Source organism: Protomyctophum parallelum (genome assembly GCF_964188405.1).
Source record: "Protomyctophum parallelum genome assembly, chromosome: 3".
Classification (NCBI taxonomy): domain Eukaryota; kingdom Metazoa; phylum Chordata; class Actinopteri; order Myctophiformes; family Myctophidae; genus Protomyctophum; species Protomyctophum parallelum.
Window position 1 is genome coordinate 6445902 of NC_139698.1, and position 17391 is coordinate 6463292.

The window sequence follows — 17391 nt, forward strand, 5'->3', positions numbered from 1 at the left end:
GGAACCGCTTTTGTAACTATACCTTACAGGACGGGAACCCCTTTTGGGGTAGTTGTTGCTATGTACAGTATATAGCAAAAGTTTTGTAATTCTTGAATAAATATTTTGTCAGGATTTAAAAAGCATTTTTTGAATTGGCTTCAGTCCTAAATGGGTTATTTTGCTATGTACATGTCCTTATCGTTTAGCCTACATTAAATAATTCAGTGCACCTTTTTTGTGCACATTGATATTTTTGTATATATTTGTCCTTATTTAGGCTATTATTAAATGTATTTTTGTTTTTTATAGGCTTCATGTTTAGCTTTTTGAAGTTACAATCATACTACATGATAGTTACATATATACTAATCATAATGTTATTTTCAACACAGTTTTGAGTGTATAAACGTCTCTTTTTGGACATGGTATTGAGATCACAGAATCTTTGGTCGCTTGGTCAGCCACTCTGCCCAAATATTGCCCAAATACTGTTTGTGTCTTTACAGAGTAGCTTTGATGCCAGGGATCTAAAACACAGCAACATTTGTGATGCCCCTCACTTCACACAAGTGTGATTTCCCCCCCCCCATTTATTTTTGGCTGTGGTTTCTTTTTTGAGACAACGCCTGGCTTTGTGTGTTCCGCTCGTACTATAGACGATAAGGTTGGGCGATATGCCAATTTTTTTCAATCAGCAATCGTCTGACCAAAAATCGGCGATTGACGATGTATTCGTGTCATAAAAGTAAAGTGAGAACAGCTCACTGCAGGTCGCAAAAAAGCCAGATCTACAGGCTCTCAAGGCGCCGGGTCCTGCTTGTTTTTGCCGCTCCGTTCGCTAGGCATTGAGAGCTTGTAGATCAGTCTGTTTCTGCTGCGCAGCCAGGGTAACTTGCTCCCTTGCCTCCCCGCACCGGTCCATCGGAGGCTCGAAGCGGAGCCCACAAGCTGCTGCGGCCGGGCTGATCCACAGGCTCTCAAGGCATCGCGTCCTGCCTGTTTTTTGCAGTGCCGTTCGCTACGCGTTGAGAGCTTGTAGATCTGTCTATTTTTGCAGCGCCCCCCCCCCCCCCGAACCTCAAATGACATCAAATTGTAGGCCGAACCGACTTTTATTCGGCTCTAAAATAGGAGTATGAATCGGCCCTTACTGCAATGGTACCTCTGCTAACATCCATCCTCTCTATCTTCATGGTTGCTGGTACAAAATAAATTACCGTATTTGGATCAAACCAAACCACAGTCAGCTCGAGGTCCAGTCCAATGATATATGGCATGATATGTTGTTGCCAAGTATTGGATGAGATATTTTGTCTCAAAATCGTGGCTTCAAATCAAAGGTTTTTGAATTTTACAATACAAATCTTTAAAGGCTACTCAAAATTAGTTTTCCTCATACCTGGGACAAATAATCTCCACTTCAGTTGCACTCACACCAAAATTTCCAGTCTTATTCATATTCTGCAGGAATTTACAGAAGGGTTTGTTGATATATCATCCATAGCCTGCTTTGCATTGCATTTTATTCCAAAAACAAGGTGAAAATGTTTTTTTTTTATATGCCGTTGCTTAATATTTCCTGCTTTGAGTTGCATGATTTGGTATCCTTATTTTCTTTCCACTGACTGCTAAATATCACACTGTAAAACTGTTGTATTTTAGAGGTAACAGAGAGAGAGAGAGAGAGCAGAGAGAGAGATTTTTACTATGGGTGCACGATTATGAAATTATGACGGATCACAGATTATTTGCAGGGTTATATCTGCCGATAGGCCTACCTTCATTCAACCGATACTGACTATTGACTGGGGACCAGGGATGTATACGTGGTGCCGCTTATTTACACATATATAAAACACATCCCTATACTGTACCACATATCTAGCTGATGTATTTGTACAAGCAACTAACACTTTTTAGCAGTGGCGGCTGGCAGTGATTTTGGGTGGCGGGGCTATAAGACATCCATTATACTATATGCTACTAGTTCAACCTGCAGCAATAGCATCATATTCCAGATATCAAAGTACAGCAATGACACTACTACAGGCCTATACTTTGTTACAGCAAGTGCTCCACAACAACAGAAGTGCATGCCCACAACAAACACTCCACTGAACATTGTTTGTATTTATATGTAGATAGCTGCTTTTGTACTGTCATTAATAATGACAGTACGTATGCACGCGCACACGCACACAAACACAGCCTCTCTATCGCTCTCTCTCTCTCTCTTCCCAACTCAATGAGAGCTCGAGCCACTTTCAATGTGATTAAACCAGCGATTATGTTTTTTAACTTTGTGAGATGAATTAAGCAGACCACAATACCTTTCTGTGGGTCCGGTGTGCGGTCAGCTGTCTGCCCCAAGCAAGAATTTCAAACTCACAAAATGTATTTTGTCTCCTTTCCTTTTGTTGTATCCAAAATGGACTATAAGTCTCTTATACTAATAAGTTATTATTATAAGACACATCAAGCACTGCTCAGGATAGTAAGTAGGACTGGAACAGGCCATATATTTCTCTCTCTCACTGACTCATGTCAGCTGATACTGTACATATCTGAATGAGAGAGGGAGAGAGATAGAGAGCGCAATTACAGTACAAGTACAAGGATGTTCGATTGTGTTTATGGACGGATATATGTTATGTTGTGTCAATAGCAAATGTCACTTCCCATCAAAGAAAATGATTTGTTTTAGTTAGTTCAATTTGTCTGATCAAGCAACCAGAAAACTCCACTTGCCAGGATAGATTTTCCTTTAGCAATCTTATAGCAATCATTAATGTCAACCGCTGGAGCGCGTACGGCCACTTCCCCACCCTTTACCGCTCCCGTGGATGACGTGAAACGTTGCTGCCCCAATATTGTCACGTCTGCTTTTACATTTTTTTAATCATTACTCTTTAATGTGTATCATGTGTCTAGAAACAAATGGTTGAATTGCCTTAACAGGGTTGTTAAAACTATGCGTGTGTGACGGAGGTAATACGAGGAAAGGCCCAGGACACGCCCGCTATTTGTCAAACTTGGGTGGAATAGTTCCAGTTGGCTTCATCGGGAAACACCTGAGCGAGCCGCAGACAGCAGCTAATGGTGGGCTCATAAAAGACGGCATGTTCCTCTTCAGACCTTGTGTAAGCTGCGCACGCTGTCCGGTGTCCTGGGCGGGAGAAGAGCGACGCCTTCGGAGCTTTGACGAGGACTTTCTTCCTCACACAGCCCGACTCTATCAGTGCCTGCAGAAGTTCCGATACGGCCACTGGCTGCAGGACGTCCTTGTAGTGTTCCAGCAGTGCCTGTCGCGTGAGTCCCGGCCGGGACATGACGTGGAACAGGACAGCCTCCAGCATGCCTTTGCACGCCGGCCCGTTCAGACCGCCGTCCTCCAGGCGCCACGGTCGACTGATGAAGCTCACGTCGCCCGCGTCGTCGTTATCGGCTGGTGATGACGTTGAGGGTGGTGCTGAGGGTGAACCTGCATTGGCAGTGTCTTTGGTCCCAATCCTTCCACCCCCGTGCCAGATGTCCTTCTTCCCTGTTTCTCTCACATTGTCTGTAACCTCCACTATCTCCGTCGATGCGATGTCTGTGCTTCCCTTGCCCTCACCCCGTCTCTCTTGCTCCTCCGACTCTTCTATGCCGTTTTTCTCTCTGTCAGTCGTCCTCCCTGAGAATCCATCCGCCTCTTCTCTTCTCTTGGCCTCCACAGCCACTCTTTTCCCTGGCGGCTGCTGCTCTTGCTGGTCACGGCCTTCTCTGCATCTCTTGCGGGCGAAGAAAGGACGTTTCCCCTCCTGGGTTGTGTGGAACTGGGGCCCGGGCCCGGACTTTGAGGTCAGAATCCATGGGCCGGCATGGCGCATCAGCACCCAACGTGGCCCAAAACCGCCAACTTGCAACACATGACCCTGTTCCTGCAGCTCGTGGACATAGTGGTCTAGCTTCCTGGTGCTACCAGGCTGTGTTTCGGCCAGGTGTTTGAGTGCCTGGTACAAGTCCCTTTTACTCATGCCATTCTCACCCGCCCCATCTAAGCTCCTCTGTATCTCGACGCAGGCATGCACGTCCTGAGCGCTGTAGCCGTATTGCTGAATCAAACGCACATCACACTCCACAGTGGATGGAGAATCCAGAGAGGGTGGGGGTTGGAAAGAATGGGTCAGTGTGGAAGGCAGCAGCGATGGACCACATTTGAAGAAGTCCAAAGGTGGCGAGATCTCCGGGTTAAATAGCTGGTGAGCTGGAGTGTCGCGCATCTGCACATTTATTAAACAGGACTCCACTACGATGCTGTCATTGGCACCGAGGTTATGTAACTGTGCTATGCCCGGACTGCAGTGTCCTCGCATCATCAGGTACTTAGTGTGTGATGCCTGATGACTCTTCAGAGGCAACTTATTCCACGCCTCACAGTCATCGGTTTCATTGTTCTCCTCATTATCGTCTTCCTCCAGTGTTGCCATACCCTTGGTGACTTCACTGGCCACCAAGTTGCTGTCCACCATCACCACCTGCTTGGGTATGGAGATGTGCACAGACACTAGTCCTAGAGTCATTAGGCTGAGGAACGCTGCGCAAGCTCCGCCCGGGGAGTCTAGAGAGAACTGAACCATGCTCGAAACATCCTGGGGTTTCTCTGAAGCTTTGGCTGCAGGGCTTGGCGATGCTACCTCCAGGTTAGCATGGTCCCCCACATGGTCCTCAGTGGATGAGTTAACTGTCAATGGTATGATGTTTCCCTCCTCGTCACTCTTGTTGTCTTTCTCCCTGCGACTCTTCCCACCCCCATCTGCTTTCTCCCCCGGACTTACTTCCTCCAACTCCTTTCCTCTGCCCCCCAACCCCTCTCTCCATTCTGTTTCGTTGTGGAATGCAATAAAGGGCCTGTCATCTACTGCCCCGACACCATTCACTGTCCTTATGAACTGAAAGGCATCTGTGCACAACGTGGCAGGGAAGCGCCACAGAAAAGACCTAAAGTATATCTGAGACATCTGGTAGGACTTGGGGAGGATGGGCAGGGCTCGGTTCTTCTTAGGCCCACAAGTGTCACGACGGCGGCTGATCACACCCTTCTTCCTGCACTGGATGAACACTTGACGTAACACTTCCTGACTATATTTATTGTAGATGATGAAGGTCTGGAAGGACTCTGTTGTCTGAGAGTTAGACAACAGAGTGCTCTGCATCAAGTTACTCAAAACGATAGCATGGATGTCATCTGTACAACCGAGTGAGTCTTCCAAGCACATTCGTTTGCCCTCATCTATGGTGTAAACGTTAAACCGTGAGAAAAGCTCTGCCTTGGTATTGGGGACAGCTATGTTGTCGCGGGAGCACACGACAGAGCTGAACTTGTGCCTTAGCAGCCTAGTGAACTCGGAGAATGCTGCGGTGCACTCCTGGGGGTCGTCTGGGTTAGTGGGTTTCTTTTCTTCCAAACGTTCCATCAGCAGCCTGTCCTGGTACACCTCGGCCAAACACACCCTGTAGTTCAGCAATGTCTGAGGATTCTTGAGGATGGCGAACATGTGTCGCCTGACGACCGCAGACGTTTTATCTTCAGGTATCTCAAACTCAGTGTACAGCAGGGCCCTCGCAACACTGTAGGGAAGAAACTGCCTGGTCATCATGCTGTTGAGCAGATGTGAGGCCACGCTGCAGAGCATCATCAGCGATTCCTCCTGTACGGACCATGTGAAGCGCTGTCTCTGCATTTTCTTCAACGACAGATGTTCTGATTCATCATGAGCGGGGCTGCACGTCTTTAGCTCTTTTGTCTTCTTGCATGGGGTTTGGACATCAACCTTCTTGGGTGTTTTCCTCTTACGTGTCCGACCTCCAGCCACCTGCTGGTCCATGCTAGCAGGCTCCTCTGCCACCTCGACACTTTCTGGTGTGATCCAGTTCCAGTTGCGTTTAAGATGTACAAAGAAGCAGGAATCGAGCCCTCCAGCACCTCTACCGTCCCCTGGAATCGAACCGTCATCACACACCTCATGGGTGCCTTTGAGCAAGTATGCCAATCTCTTGAAATTGTCATGTGTCAAAGGAAGTCCTACGATCCCTCTCTTAGCACGGTTTACTCCCAGCTGTGTATTGAAGGAGACACACATAAGGTCGAACCAGTAGGTTTCCACATCTTTCACAGTGGTGAACGTGTAGCGTCGCCTTTCAAATGGTTTGTCAGGTGGATCTTTGACCAGACAGTAGTGAGGCTCAGAGCTGGTCGTGTCAACAACCGTGGAAGTTTTCTTCAAGTAAACAAATGCCTTCTGTTTTTCCTGGAACGCCTCCACGGGACCAAATTGGAGCAAACCCATATAGGCCAGTCTCTGCAAGTGTTCATGGAAAGACAAGACATACTTTTGCTTGTAAAGCAGCTGCGATTTCAAAGTGCCGGGTAAGTGTCTGACCAGACAGTGTTGCTTCACAGGATCCTTCAGGTACGCTGACAGCCCATCTACCATGTAGAGTATCTGTACGACCTGAATGAAGATGGAGAGAGGCAAGCAGAGAAGCACATCTTCAATGAGGACCCAGCCTCTGCCAAGCTCCTCGTGTACGGGAACGGGAGGAATGAATCTCTTCCAAGAGATCTCATCCACATACACTCTCAGATCTGGGTGGGTTTCATCTGGCTGAGCAGACATTCCCTCAGGCACAGCCGACGTCCCATCCAGGTGAGGTGTCCCTGAATTCCACCGGTCCCCCGCATGGGAGGCGATATCTTCAGAGGAGGTGGTTTGTCTGGCTGCATCTGCTGAATTATGCGCATCGTCGACATTGGGATCGTTGCCTGGGAATAACATATTCGAGGGCTCCGAGTGTTCGCATGAGAATGTTTGTGTGGCACCCGCATTAGAGGCCGTTCTGTCCGTGGGAGACTGGAAGGATGTGTGTGTACTCCTGGTGCTCCGCTGGTGTGGGTGCCCATGCAAGAGGTACCAAAGGAAGGTATGGATTGCACGCAGACGTTGCATCTTGGGTTGGTATCCCCAAGCCTTGCTAATTCCTTTGACTGTCGCGGGTTTGAAGTCAACAGGTTTGTCGGCTTTCACGCTCAACTCCTTACCTTCCTTGGCTTCCTTTTTAGCCTGCTGTGAAATGGAGGAGCTGGAGGTCTGGAAACAAATGGAGGAGCTGGAGGTCTGGAAACAAATGGAGGAGCTGGAGGTCTGGAAACAAATGTTTTCTATGGCATTCCTCACAATGTCATCATCAGGCTGAATGGAGGGGTGAAGCACAAATTCAACCTTTTTGGTTATTCCATTGCGTATAACAGTGGTAGTGAATATCTTAACCAAGCCCTCTCTGGTCAGACTATGTATTATACGTAGGATAGTCTTCTTACAAACTTTTGTAGTCATGCCATGCGTCTTCTCTTCGTCGTTGACCATCCTCTGAAGCATGGCAGTTCCCTCTATGATCTTGAGACGGTGGACAGACTCCACGATCATGTTCTTCCTCTTCAGCAGACGGTATGTCTCACGAGGCTGCTCTATCTTACTGGCCTGAGCCTTTTTGGATCGCCCACCACACTGTTCCAGGGATACCTCTGGGCTCATGATGGATACCGCTTGTTTCTCCACCGTGGATTTGTGTTTTCCTTTGGACTTTGACCCGAAAGGTGAGGATGGTGCATTGGGGATTTGAAGCTTGTTTTTGGGGATTGCAGATGAACTGATCAACTTGTTTCGCTCCTTTGCAAACTGTTTCAAATGGTCACACGTGCTCTCGCACTTGTAGCTGATGTATTTGGTGACCCTCTGCTTGCCCTCATCTTCCATGAATGTCTTAACCATGCCAGACCTGTCCAGCACTTTGCATATCATACGAGCCTCCAGTTTTGCAATGTTCATCCTTGAGCCTATGGCCTTCTGCGAAATGCCCATGGTACCAACAGAGAGCACAAGCTGATAGGCCTGTGTGAGGACATCCTGCTCCATGATCCTCCCTTTGGCAGAACAATCCACTGCACTTGTTCCAGCCCCCTCTTCATCATCATCATCAGCATCATCTTCCACAGTCAGTTCCTTCCTAACAAATGGCTTTATCAGTTGAAAACAGCGCACTGTTACTTTAGTCGCCCTTTTGGCGGCGCAAGGATCATCGTTGGGTTGCGTGTTGTCCACGGGAGCATTGATTATCTTGACCAGCTTGGCAGATTGCATATACTGCTGCAACGACCTGAATGTCCTGTTTGTCACGTTAAGTCGTTCTTGGAGAGAGACTACGGTGGCGAACTGACCGGGTGTCTCCGCTAGAATGTTGGACATGGACTCCATCAAGATGTCATATTTGGTCATCCTGATCACGTGGAAGCGGCAGAGCAGCAGCAGTACGGAGTGTTGCTGCTGTCCACTGTGCGTTCGGATCGCGTACGTTTGCATGGTGACGAGGCCATTCTTCACAAGGGACTTCCGCAAGTAATACAGCTTCTTGGCATCGAACCCGAGAGAGATCTCCAGGTCTCGCTGTACCTCTCCTTGCCAACGAGCGCGGCCTACGCGTTCCAGTATGCAGTAGGTGTGGTCGGCGAGTTCCAGGTCAGGGTCACCCTGGGGGCCGATCAATGTGCGGAACCTCACCGCCTGCGATGCCACGACGACGAGCCTTCGGCCGAACCTTCCGAAAGCCTCTTCTAAGCCGAGTAGCGCAGCGCTGACGTCGGAGCGGACAACACCGGTTACGTCTTTCCTCTCTTTATATGACGCACAGGAGCCCTGTACGCCATTCTTTTCTCCCACTATGATATGGGCCGGGTAGATCTCCGTCCTCTGTCGTTGGTCGAGAAGCGCCTCCCTCGTCTCCATCCCCGTTTCCGGGTCGACGCCTGCGAACCGGTCCGAGAGTAGAACGTCGTCCCTCTCCTTTGGAAGTTCGTAGAAGCTCAAGTCGCCATCGCCGACCAACGCCTTCCAAATGAAGTCCTTGGTGAGCGCGTCTAGTTTGAGTGGAAACTTGGGCGTTCTGCCCTCCAGCCGTATCCACAGGGAGGGAATGGTGATTCCATCCAGACCGTCCAATGCCACCTCATTCTCCACTATGCTCAACGCATCCATAGTATTGGATTGGCTAGTAGGTCAGATTCGGTTAATTTTTTGTAGATAGAAGTCAAGTGAGATTCTGTTTATTGTAGATATTGTAGATATCAGCTGAGCGACGCTAACAGCTTTCAAAACAAAATAAAAATAAACATGGGCAAGAAACTACTTGGCAGGAGTTCTCTTAGGTATGCTCTAATCCAGCATCTCTGATCATATGACTTCAACACTCCCTGTTCCATTCACACGACGCGCCGTGATGTACATGATTTTGTTTTATTTACATATCCATAGCGATGGAGGGCGTCCATATATCTATACAGTACATGGAGGGACTAGGTGGAATGATGATGTCACTATGATGTCAGACATGCCCAAATATGGATTTCCATGTCATTATTGCCCAAATATGGAGATCCATGATGTCAGACTGGCCTTCAAGTAGCCTCTCTGGTCTGCAGTATATAGGGTTAGGCCTGCGTAACGGTGCAGTACCGAACCAAATAGTGGGAGGCAGCAATACGCCGATGGGTGTCCAGTCTGCCGGAAAGCCAAAAGAAGAAGAAGAAGATGAATAGAAAATACAACTCCTGAAGAAACAGTGTGGGCTCCAGATGCTCGACAAGTGCATTCTGACCATTCTGTCACAGAGGGTGGAATATTAAAGGGGAATAAAGAGTGACTCGCTACTCGAGCCCACGAGTATATATGGAGATATCTGTATCCATCAGTCCTTGTCCCTTTTATGCCCATATTTGGAGATCTCTGTATCTGTCACGCCTTGTCCATTTATGCCCATATATGGAGATCCCTGATGTCATCATTATATATATGCCCTATAAGACCATATATGGGCATGGCCCCTTTTGTGGCCATATATGGAGCTGAGTGATTTGTTTGTGCTTGACACCATGGCGACAGATTGAGGTTACACACTCTCATATTTGGGCGTAGCTGCGTTGGGAACTCCTTTATTGCAATTTGAAGTGTATTTAATTTGTTTAACGATATTTGCCATGCATGCAGGCCTTTTGAGACCTGCAGGGTGGATCGGGGGAGACACAGCCTGCCTGTCCACCTGACTGCTGTGACACTAGCCCTAGAACGGCTCTTGTTGTTACATACAGTATGTACAGTATTTCACATACAGAGCCATAGAACACGCTCCTTGATTTGTGGTAGACCGTTAACATGTGCGGCATAAATGTGATAAATGCTACGTTTGTACTCACCCATTAAATTATTCCAAAGACGTGGAGTGAAAAATGGTCCTCTAGTTTTATATCCATGTGAAAGTTCTGGCACAAAACGCGTATTTAGTGAATTATCTCCACTTTTTCAAGAGATGCACACGGACGCCTTTCTCTCCGGCGAGGGGGGGCACGTAAATATCGATGAACCGATTTTAGATACTTCCTGTCGTTTACCAAAGACGTCATCACAAATTGACAGGTGCCAGGTGTGCTGACATTTGCTCCCACCAATATTTGCCTCTTTTCTCCAGTAAAGTAAAAGTACCTCGAAATGTTACTTGTGTAGCCTACTTATGTAGCCTTACTTTCCACCACTGCTGGTAAAGCACGTTGTCTCTGTTGCGTAGTTTTACATCGTAGTTTGAGTCAAGAGCACCTGTCAATTTGTGATGACGTCTTTGGTAAACGACAGGAAGTATCTAAAATCGGTTCATCGATATTTACGTGCCCCCCCTCGCCGGAGAGAAAGGCGTCCGTGTGCATCTCTTGAAAAAGTGGAGATAATTCACTAAATACGCGTTTTGTGCCAGCACTTTCACATGGATATAAAACTAGAGGACCATTTTTCACTCCACGTCTTTGGAATAATTTAATGGGTGAGTACAAACGGAGCATTTATCACATTTATGCCGCACATGTTAACGGTCTACCACAAATCAAGGAGCGTGTTCTATGGCTCTGTATGTGAAATACTGTACATACTGTATGTAACAACAAGAGCCGTTCTAGGGCTACTGTGACACCAGCTGCAATTAAAGAGATTGCAGTGTTCAATCGATCAGCGATTTACATCCGATCAAAATCCATAGTATACTAACCATATATACATTTATGTGGCTGTCTGAATAAATTTATAAAAAAGCCCTGTCTGCCTTTTAGCTCAAACCATTGGGTCGGCAACTCGGCATGCAACAGCCAACAGGAAATATCACACTACATAGCTCTGGTACATAGCCTTCTATACTGCTTCTATGATTCTGCCCTGCAGTATAAGTCTATGGGGCTTTCGGTTTTAAATCTCAAATCGAAATCAGACCAGCCTCTCTTTAGCGTAAATAAAAAGGTTTTTGCTACTCACCAAAACAAAGGCGGGTTGTGTCATTAAAAAGCCTAGGTGACTGAATGATAGACTCAGACTCATTCAGTCACCTAGCAGGGACCCCCTGAATGAGTCTATCCAAAGTAATACAGTCACCTAGCATATACATATACATGCATAGTATATGCATGTATATTTGCATAAGGTTGTTATGGCTTAAAAGTAACTTTATAAATATATACATAAACTCACATTTTGTGGGACATAATATGATATATAGTTATTTAAAAGTTACATAGTGCTGCTTTAATATTATAAATGTAACAGGGAGACCTGTCTCTACACAGAGTTCTGTGTCCACGCCCTACCTAATGGCTCAGCTGCAAGGTGTCACTGATTATCCCCTCCCCTATAAAGCCAGGTACTCAGTCAGTCATTCCTGCTTGGTGGAGACAAGGGAAATGCCATTAGAGATCAGGAGAAGACACCTTATGGCAAATTATTGGACACGCATTAAGGGGCACGAGAATATTCACCCAGTGAAGGGAGTTCTGCAGCCATGCTGGGAATATGGAAGGGCCCAGAATACTAGCTTTGGGTGGGTGGCGAATGAGCTAGCTCAAGCAGTGGGTGTGAATGTACTGTAGACAAGCAGGCTGTTTGTATGTAACCCAATTAGGGCCAAAACCGCACTTCTCTGGAGGTATGTGTTCTGGTGCGGGAGCTTGTAGATCGGCCATTTTGAAAGTAATGTTTGTATTTTACTTTACATCTGGGTTTTATTCATGTTTGTACTCATTCGGGTAGTTCATTTTGTACTTGCCGTATAGGCTGGTGTACCATGCAGGCTCTTTGTGTAGCCTACAGTCCCCCTGCCATGTCTTCTATAGTCCCTGCCATGTCTTCTATAGTCCCTGCCATGTCTTCCAAGAGTCCCCTTAGCCGCAATTTGCAACTCTAGATTTTCTTTATAATGGGATGAATCTAGAGTTGCAATACCCTCCATTGACTCCCCACTCATCGAATTTGGTTTGCGATCTGCTTAGTCTTAAACAACGTTAAACTCACAATAACATTGCAGCTGTAGTCCCAGCTCCAGATATCCTCTTTCAATCTGCCGAGCTTGTTTTTCATAAAAATCCACCGTAGATATGTTATGAGCTACTTTGTCAAGACATCCTCTGCAGGTGATTATTTTTCTAAGTGTTGCAGTTTTCCAGTTTACCAGTGTCTAAGTGATTTTGTAGTGTATTTGCTGTGGATTGAAGTCAGAACCCTCACCCCTCCTTCCTCTTCTCCCCCTAGTCGATTGTTGACCCCTGCTTACCCCTTTAATATTAAATTGTACTGTATAACTTGATTGATCAAATTAAACTAAACTAATATTTTTGTTACAATAAATGATTACGCCGAACCTGTGTTGCACTTTATACTTTTGCACTTTTCTTGAATTGATGTCCTTGGGTTAAATTCCCAATGTGGCGTAGTCTAAGAATATATGAAGAATATTTCTGCAAAGGTTACATAAACATGACTGATGTAAATATTGTTGAGGAAAAAAATGCTATTTGAGCTTGTTTTCATAAAAATCCACCGTAGAGATGTTATGAGATACTTTCTGTCAAGACATCCTCTGCAAATGATTATTTCTTTAAGTGTTGCAGTTTGGAAGCACTCGTTTCTGTTAACGGGTCGCGCTGCTGCCTCCTGCATTATGTGCAAATTCGAAACAGGTTGAACGAAGGGCCGTTCAGTGACGTACGACGAGTGCTTCCAAACTCCAGCACTTAGAAAAATAATCACTTGCAGAGGATGTCTTGACAGAAAGTAGTTCATCATAACATCTCTACGGTGGATATTTATGAAAAACAAGCTCGGCAGATTGAAAGAGGATAATTCAAGCTTGGACTACAGCTGCAATGTTTAACGTCGTTTAAGACAAGCAGATCGCAAACCAAAAATGATGAATAGGAAGTGGATGGAGCTTGTTGCAACTCTAGATTCATCCCATTGTAAAAAAAACTAGAGTTTCAAATTGCGGCTAGTATATAACGACACATTGATTAATGCTGTACCCCCTCCAACTGTATATACTCCCCATTTTCAACTGTTTCTATTGTATTATGACACTCGCTTTGACAATGTAAACGTTATGTAAAATAATGTTTTCTCATGCCAATAAAGCTTATTTGAATTGAATTGACTGAAATTAGTTGTGGCCACTGAGCACTTGAATCCATGTAAGTGTTTTTCGTACAGAACTAATGCTTGGGATAGGTTCAGAATCATGAAAACCCCCTAGTTTGACACGTCACATGCTACTTCAAGAAAAGTATGAGATTTAGAACATTTTTCCATATGGTTGATGGTAGCCTACCCCAAATTTCAGCAGCTGTCAAAAATTCCCCTAGGGTGGTTGAATAGAAACCAATGTGGGATATGTTAGTAGACACCTTTACAAACACATTGGTGAAGAACATTCTTGGTAAGAAATCTATTCCCAGATTTTATTAATATCCTCTGGTCTATAAAAACAAATCTAAAATCAATTCCAATTGAAAGTCAACCTGTAGCCTACTCTTCTGCCCTCTAGCGACTGTTGTTGCAACTGCAGTGTGCACTCTTCACATCAAGCAGACTAGTCCATTCAAGCTCTATCCTAAATTAACCTGAATCTGAATTAAAGCATGCACATGTATGGGGAAAAAAAATCACCCTATACATCTTAGCTTTTGTGTATTGTCTTGACACTGTATGTTGAGTACTAGTAGTGTATGCTACCGTTTTTCAGGTAGTGGAAACTACTATCCCTCTGAGAGAATTAAAAACTAATCTAAACTAATCTAATCCAAGCTGAACTAGTCTAATATGAACTAATCTTGGATAATCTAAACTAATATAATCCCCCACCTCTGCTCAGAACCACAGAGCTCACAAAGAGTTCCTCTGTTTCTAGCACCATTATGTTAGAAATACGTGCCAGAACAAGACAATCTCCAAAGTACATCCAAACTACAAAAGTCTGCCAGCTATTTTGTTCAACCCCTAAAACCTACTAATTTGTTGACTGTAGTCCCCCACGGCTCTATACTAGGCCTCTTCCCTCCCCCCCCCCCCACTATAACTGTAAGGAAAATCTATTTTTATTTGAAGATATTGAATTGTAAAGAGCAATATTGTTTGACTTAGTTTGTATTGTATAGTTTTTCAATGCAAATAATCGGTATCGAATAATATTGCAACGCAAATAATCAATTGTAGATCAATACTAAGTAGGCTACTTTTGGATTATATTTAGCAATAATAAAAGAAGAGGGCTTTAATTACTTTTCCATACAATATCGCTAGACTTGGTCTATCGATAAATGTGTGTATTCTCTGTGTTCATGTCAAGGTGCCATGGGCGGAGCTTGAGGGGGTTCAGGGGGTGCTGGCAAAAAAAAAAAAGAAAAAAAACTTCTGGCTTCTGACTGTAGTTTGTAATCATCTCTCTTATCATGATATGATGACTCGCTGTATGGCTGTAGTGAATGTGTGTATGTGTGTGAGCTGCTGTACTACCTAAATAACTCATTTTTAGGGGTTAGGGCATTGTAAAAACGCTAAAATAATAAAATAAAGGTAAAAAAAAATCGTGCGCACGCTCAGTCGCACCCCCAGGCGTCAAGTTCAAGCTCCGCCTATGCAAGGTGCACCTTAACTTTTGACACACATGCATTTCTTGAACTTGTGACACAACTTCACAACTAATGAGGTGGACACGTTGGCCATTTCTTTGTGACTGACGATCACTGATGAAGACGATGTCTTTGCCCTGGTGATCTTTGTTTTATGGAGGAAATAAGAACATAAAAATAAAAGCTGCAGGTCACTGAACAGAACACAAGTTTAGATCAGATTAATATGTTTTGATAATACAGGTCGAAGTGCATTAATAACTAAGACACGTGTAAGATATGATGATGGTGAAATAATTGAAGGCAGTGTTATAAATGAATGATATGGTATGAGATTATTAGTTCATGTAATCAGTGAAAACCCTGACATGGCAAGTGCTGCAGAAGGAGTGATTATAGATGGTCAAATATTTAGATATTCATTTAGAGCTTATACTGTACACCAGTCTACTCACGTGTGGTCAACGTTTTCAGGAACTTCAAGTTGCCTATAATGATGCCACACTAATTTTACTCCTGAGGCCTAGATGGTGCAGTGCAAGCGCAATATGCTTGTGGCTGAGTCAAGAGTCAATACTGTTTCAAGTGGTTCACATGTGTCGCTTGGATGAGTCTGTGAATACTAGCATCATAAGTAAAGAAGATATAAAACAATGTGTCGCTTGGATGAATCTGTGAATACTAGCATCATAAGTAAAGAAGGACCCTCCAGCCTTTCTCAAGTTGGAACTTGGAGTCTACAACATATTCATTCATTCATTCATTCATTCATTCATTCATTCATTCATTCATTCATTCATTCATTCATTCGAATACAAGTGATGGTCAACAATAATTTAATAATAAGTTATTAGTGAAGATTATTATTAATACGTTCAATAACCATCAAATGTCTTCTGTCCCCATGCATGTGAAAACCACGTCATCACTTCACGCATAGAACCATGGAAGGACAAGCTGGTATAACCAATACGTTTAACCATAATTCATGCAATATTCCTGTTGTTTTACTTTTGTGACTGATTGCTTTATCTTTGTCCTTAGTAGTGAGACGTGTTTTAAGGAGGAACACCCATGAATTCAGGTGAGTAATGCATAGAAAAATAGTCATTTTGGAGGTGAACTATCCCTTTAACTTTTGACACACAATGTTGGTTTTCTTGGAAGTGACACAAACTAAAACATTGGGCATGTTGTGTTGTTTTTGCGATTGCTACGAAGTGTGTCTTTGTCCCAGTGATCTTTGTTTTATGGAGGAAATAAGAACAGCACAGGTCACTGAACGCAAGCTTAGATAAGATCAAGACGTTCAGATAATACTGGGTTAATGTGTATTAATGCTGGGGGGTATGTATTTAAACGAGGCCAACAGAGACGGTATATAGCTCCAGAGTTAGCAGAAGAGCTTTAGAATGACTGCGTCCACATACGGAGCCCCAATGCTGTCATATGTGGCCTTGTTGTTACTAGGCTGTCTGTCATGTGCAGAGGCAATAAGTGCAGACACCGTGAATGAGATTCCACAGCAGCTCGTTAGCAGAGCAGAAAGGATCAGCCAAGAAACGTGCCAGCCTGACATCCACTCCGTGCTGAGAGAAATGAGCGCTCTGATGACCGAGCAGAGGATCCAGCTGCAAGCCACCATGGACAGACTCAAGGACAGCGAAGGTCTCATCAAAGGTCTGTCTATTGATTGCATTGTAGCCTACTATGTAACTAAATTATTTTTGCCGCAATATTTGACAAAAAGTGGTTTCATTTTATCTTTTTACAGAGCAGCGTGTTGATCTGCAACAGACCAAGCAGGAGCTACAAGCAGCATTGGAAAAACTGGAAAAACTCAGTGACAGCGACAGTTTGATTAAAGGTACATTTTGAGGGGCCCTGGCTCCTATGTCCAGCTTTGAGGGTGCATGTAAACACAAACTTTGTCCTAACACAAACCATTGCCATTTATAATGAATGGCCAGTTTTACGTCATTGTCCCAACACAAACATCAAATGCCATTGATAATGAATGGCCAGTTTTGAGTGTTTCTGTAAACACAAACATTGAAGACGAAGGTGAGGACGCAGATTCTAATTTTCCGGAATGTGATGATGTATGATGATAAGAGCACCCCTCACTTCACACAGGTGTGATTTTTTTTATTCCACTGTACTGTGGATTGTCATTTATTGTCATTGTTTATGTAAACTGTAAAAAGTGTCCTGTAATTCCATAATGGGCTGGGCGTCTTCAGAAGCATGACAATTTAATAAAGAAAAATCAATCACGTATTATGTAACAGTTGTGGCCGAGTATTTTCAAACGTTATGTTATTATTCTCTCCAAGCTTCTCTTGAAACCATTGAAGCCAGATCAAATGCCACAGAGCATGGCGTGC

The 17391-nt window shown here is 44.6% G+C and overlaps 1 protein-coding gene across 1 annotated transcript; it reads right to left on the reverse strand.

The window, feature by feature from the left end:
- Nucleotides 1-3008: 3008 nt before the first annotated feature.
- Nucleotides 3009-9053, reverse strand: LOC310856507 (general transcription factor 3C polypeptide 1-like; the record flags this gene model as incomplete). Its single annotated transcript, XM_083761979.1, has 1 exon — nucleotides 3009-9053. The coding sequence occupies one exon, from the start codon at nucleotides 9051-9053 to the stop codon at nucleotides 3009-3011; it is 6045 nt and encodes a 2014-aa protein (XP_083618105.1).
- Between the last annotated feature and the right edge of the window lie 8338 nt (nucleotides 9054-17391).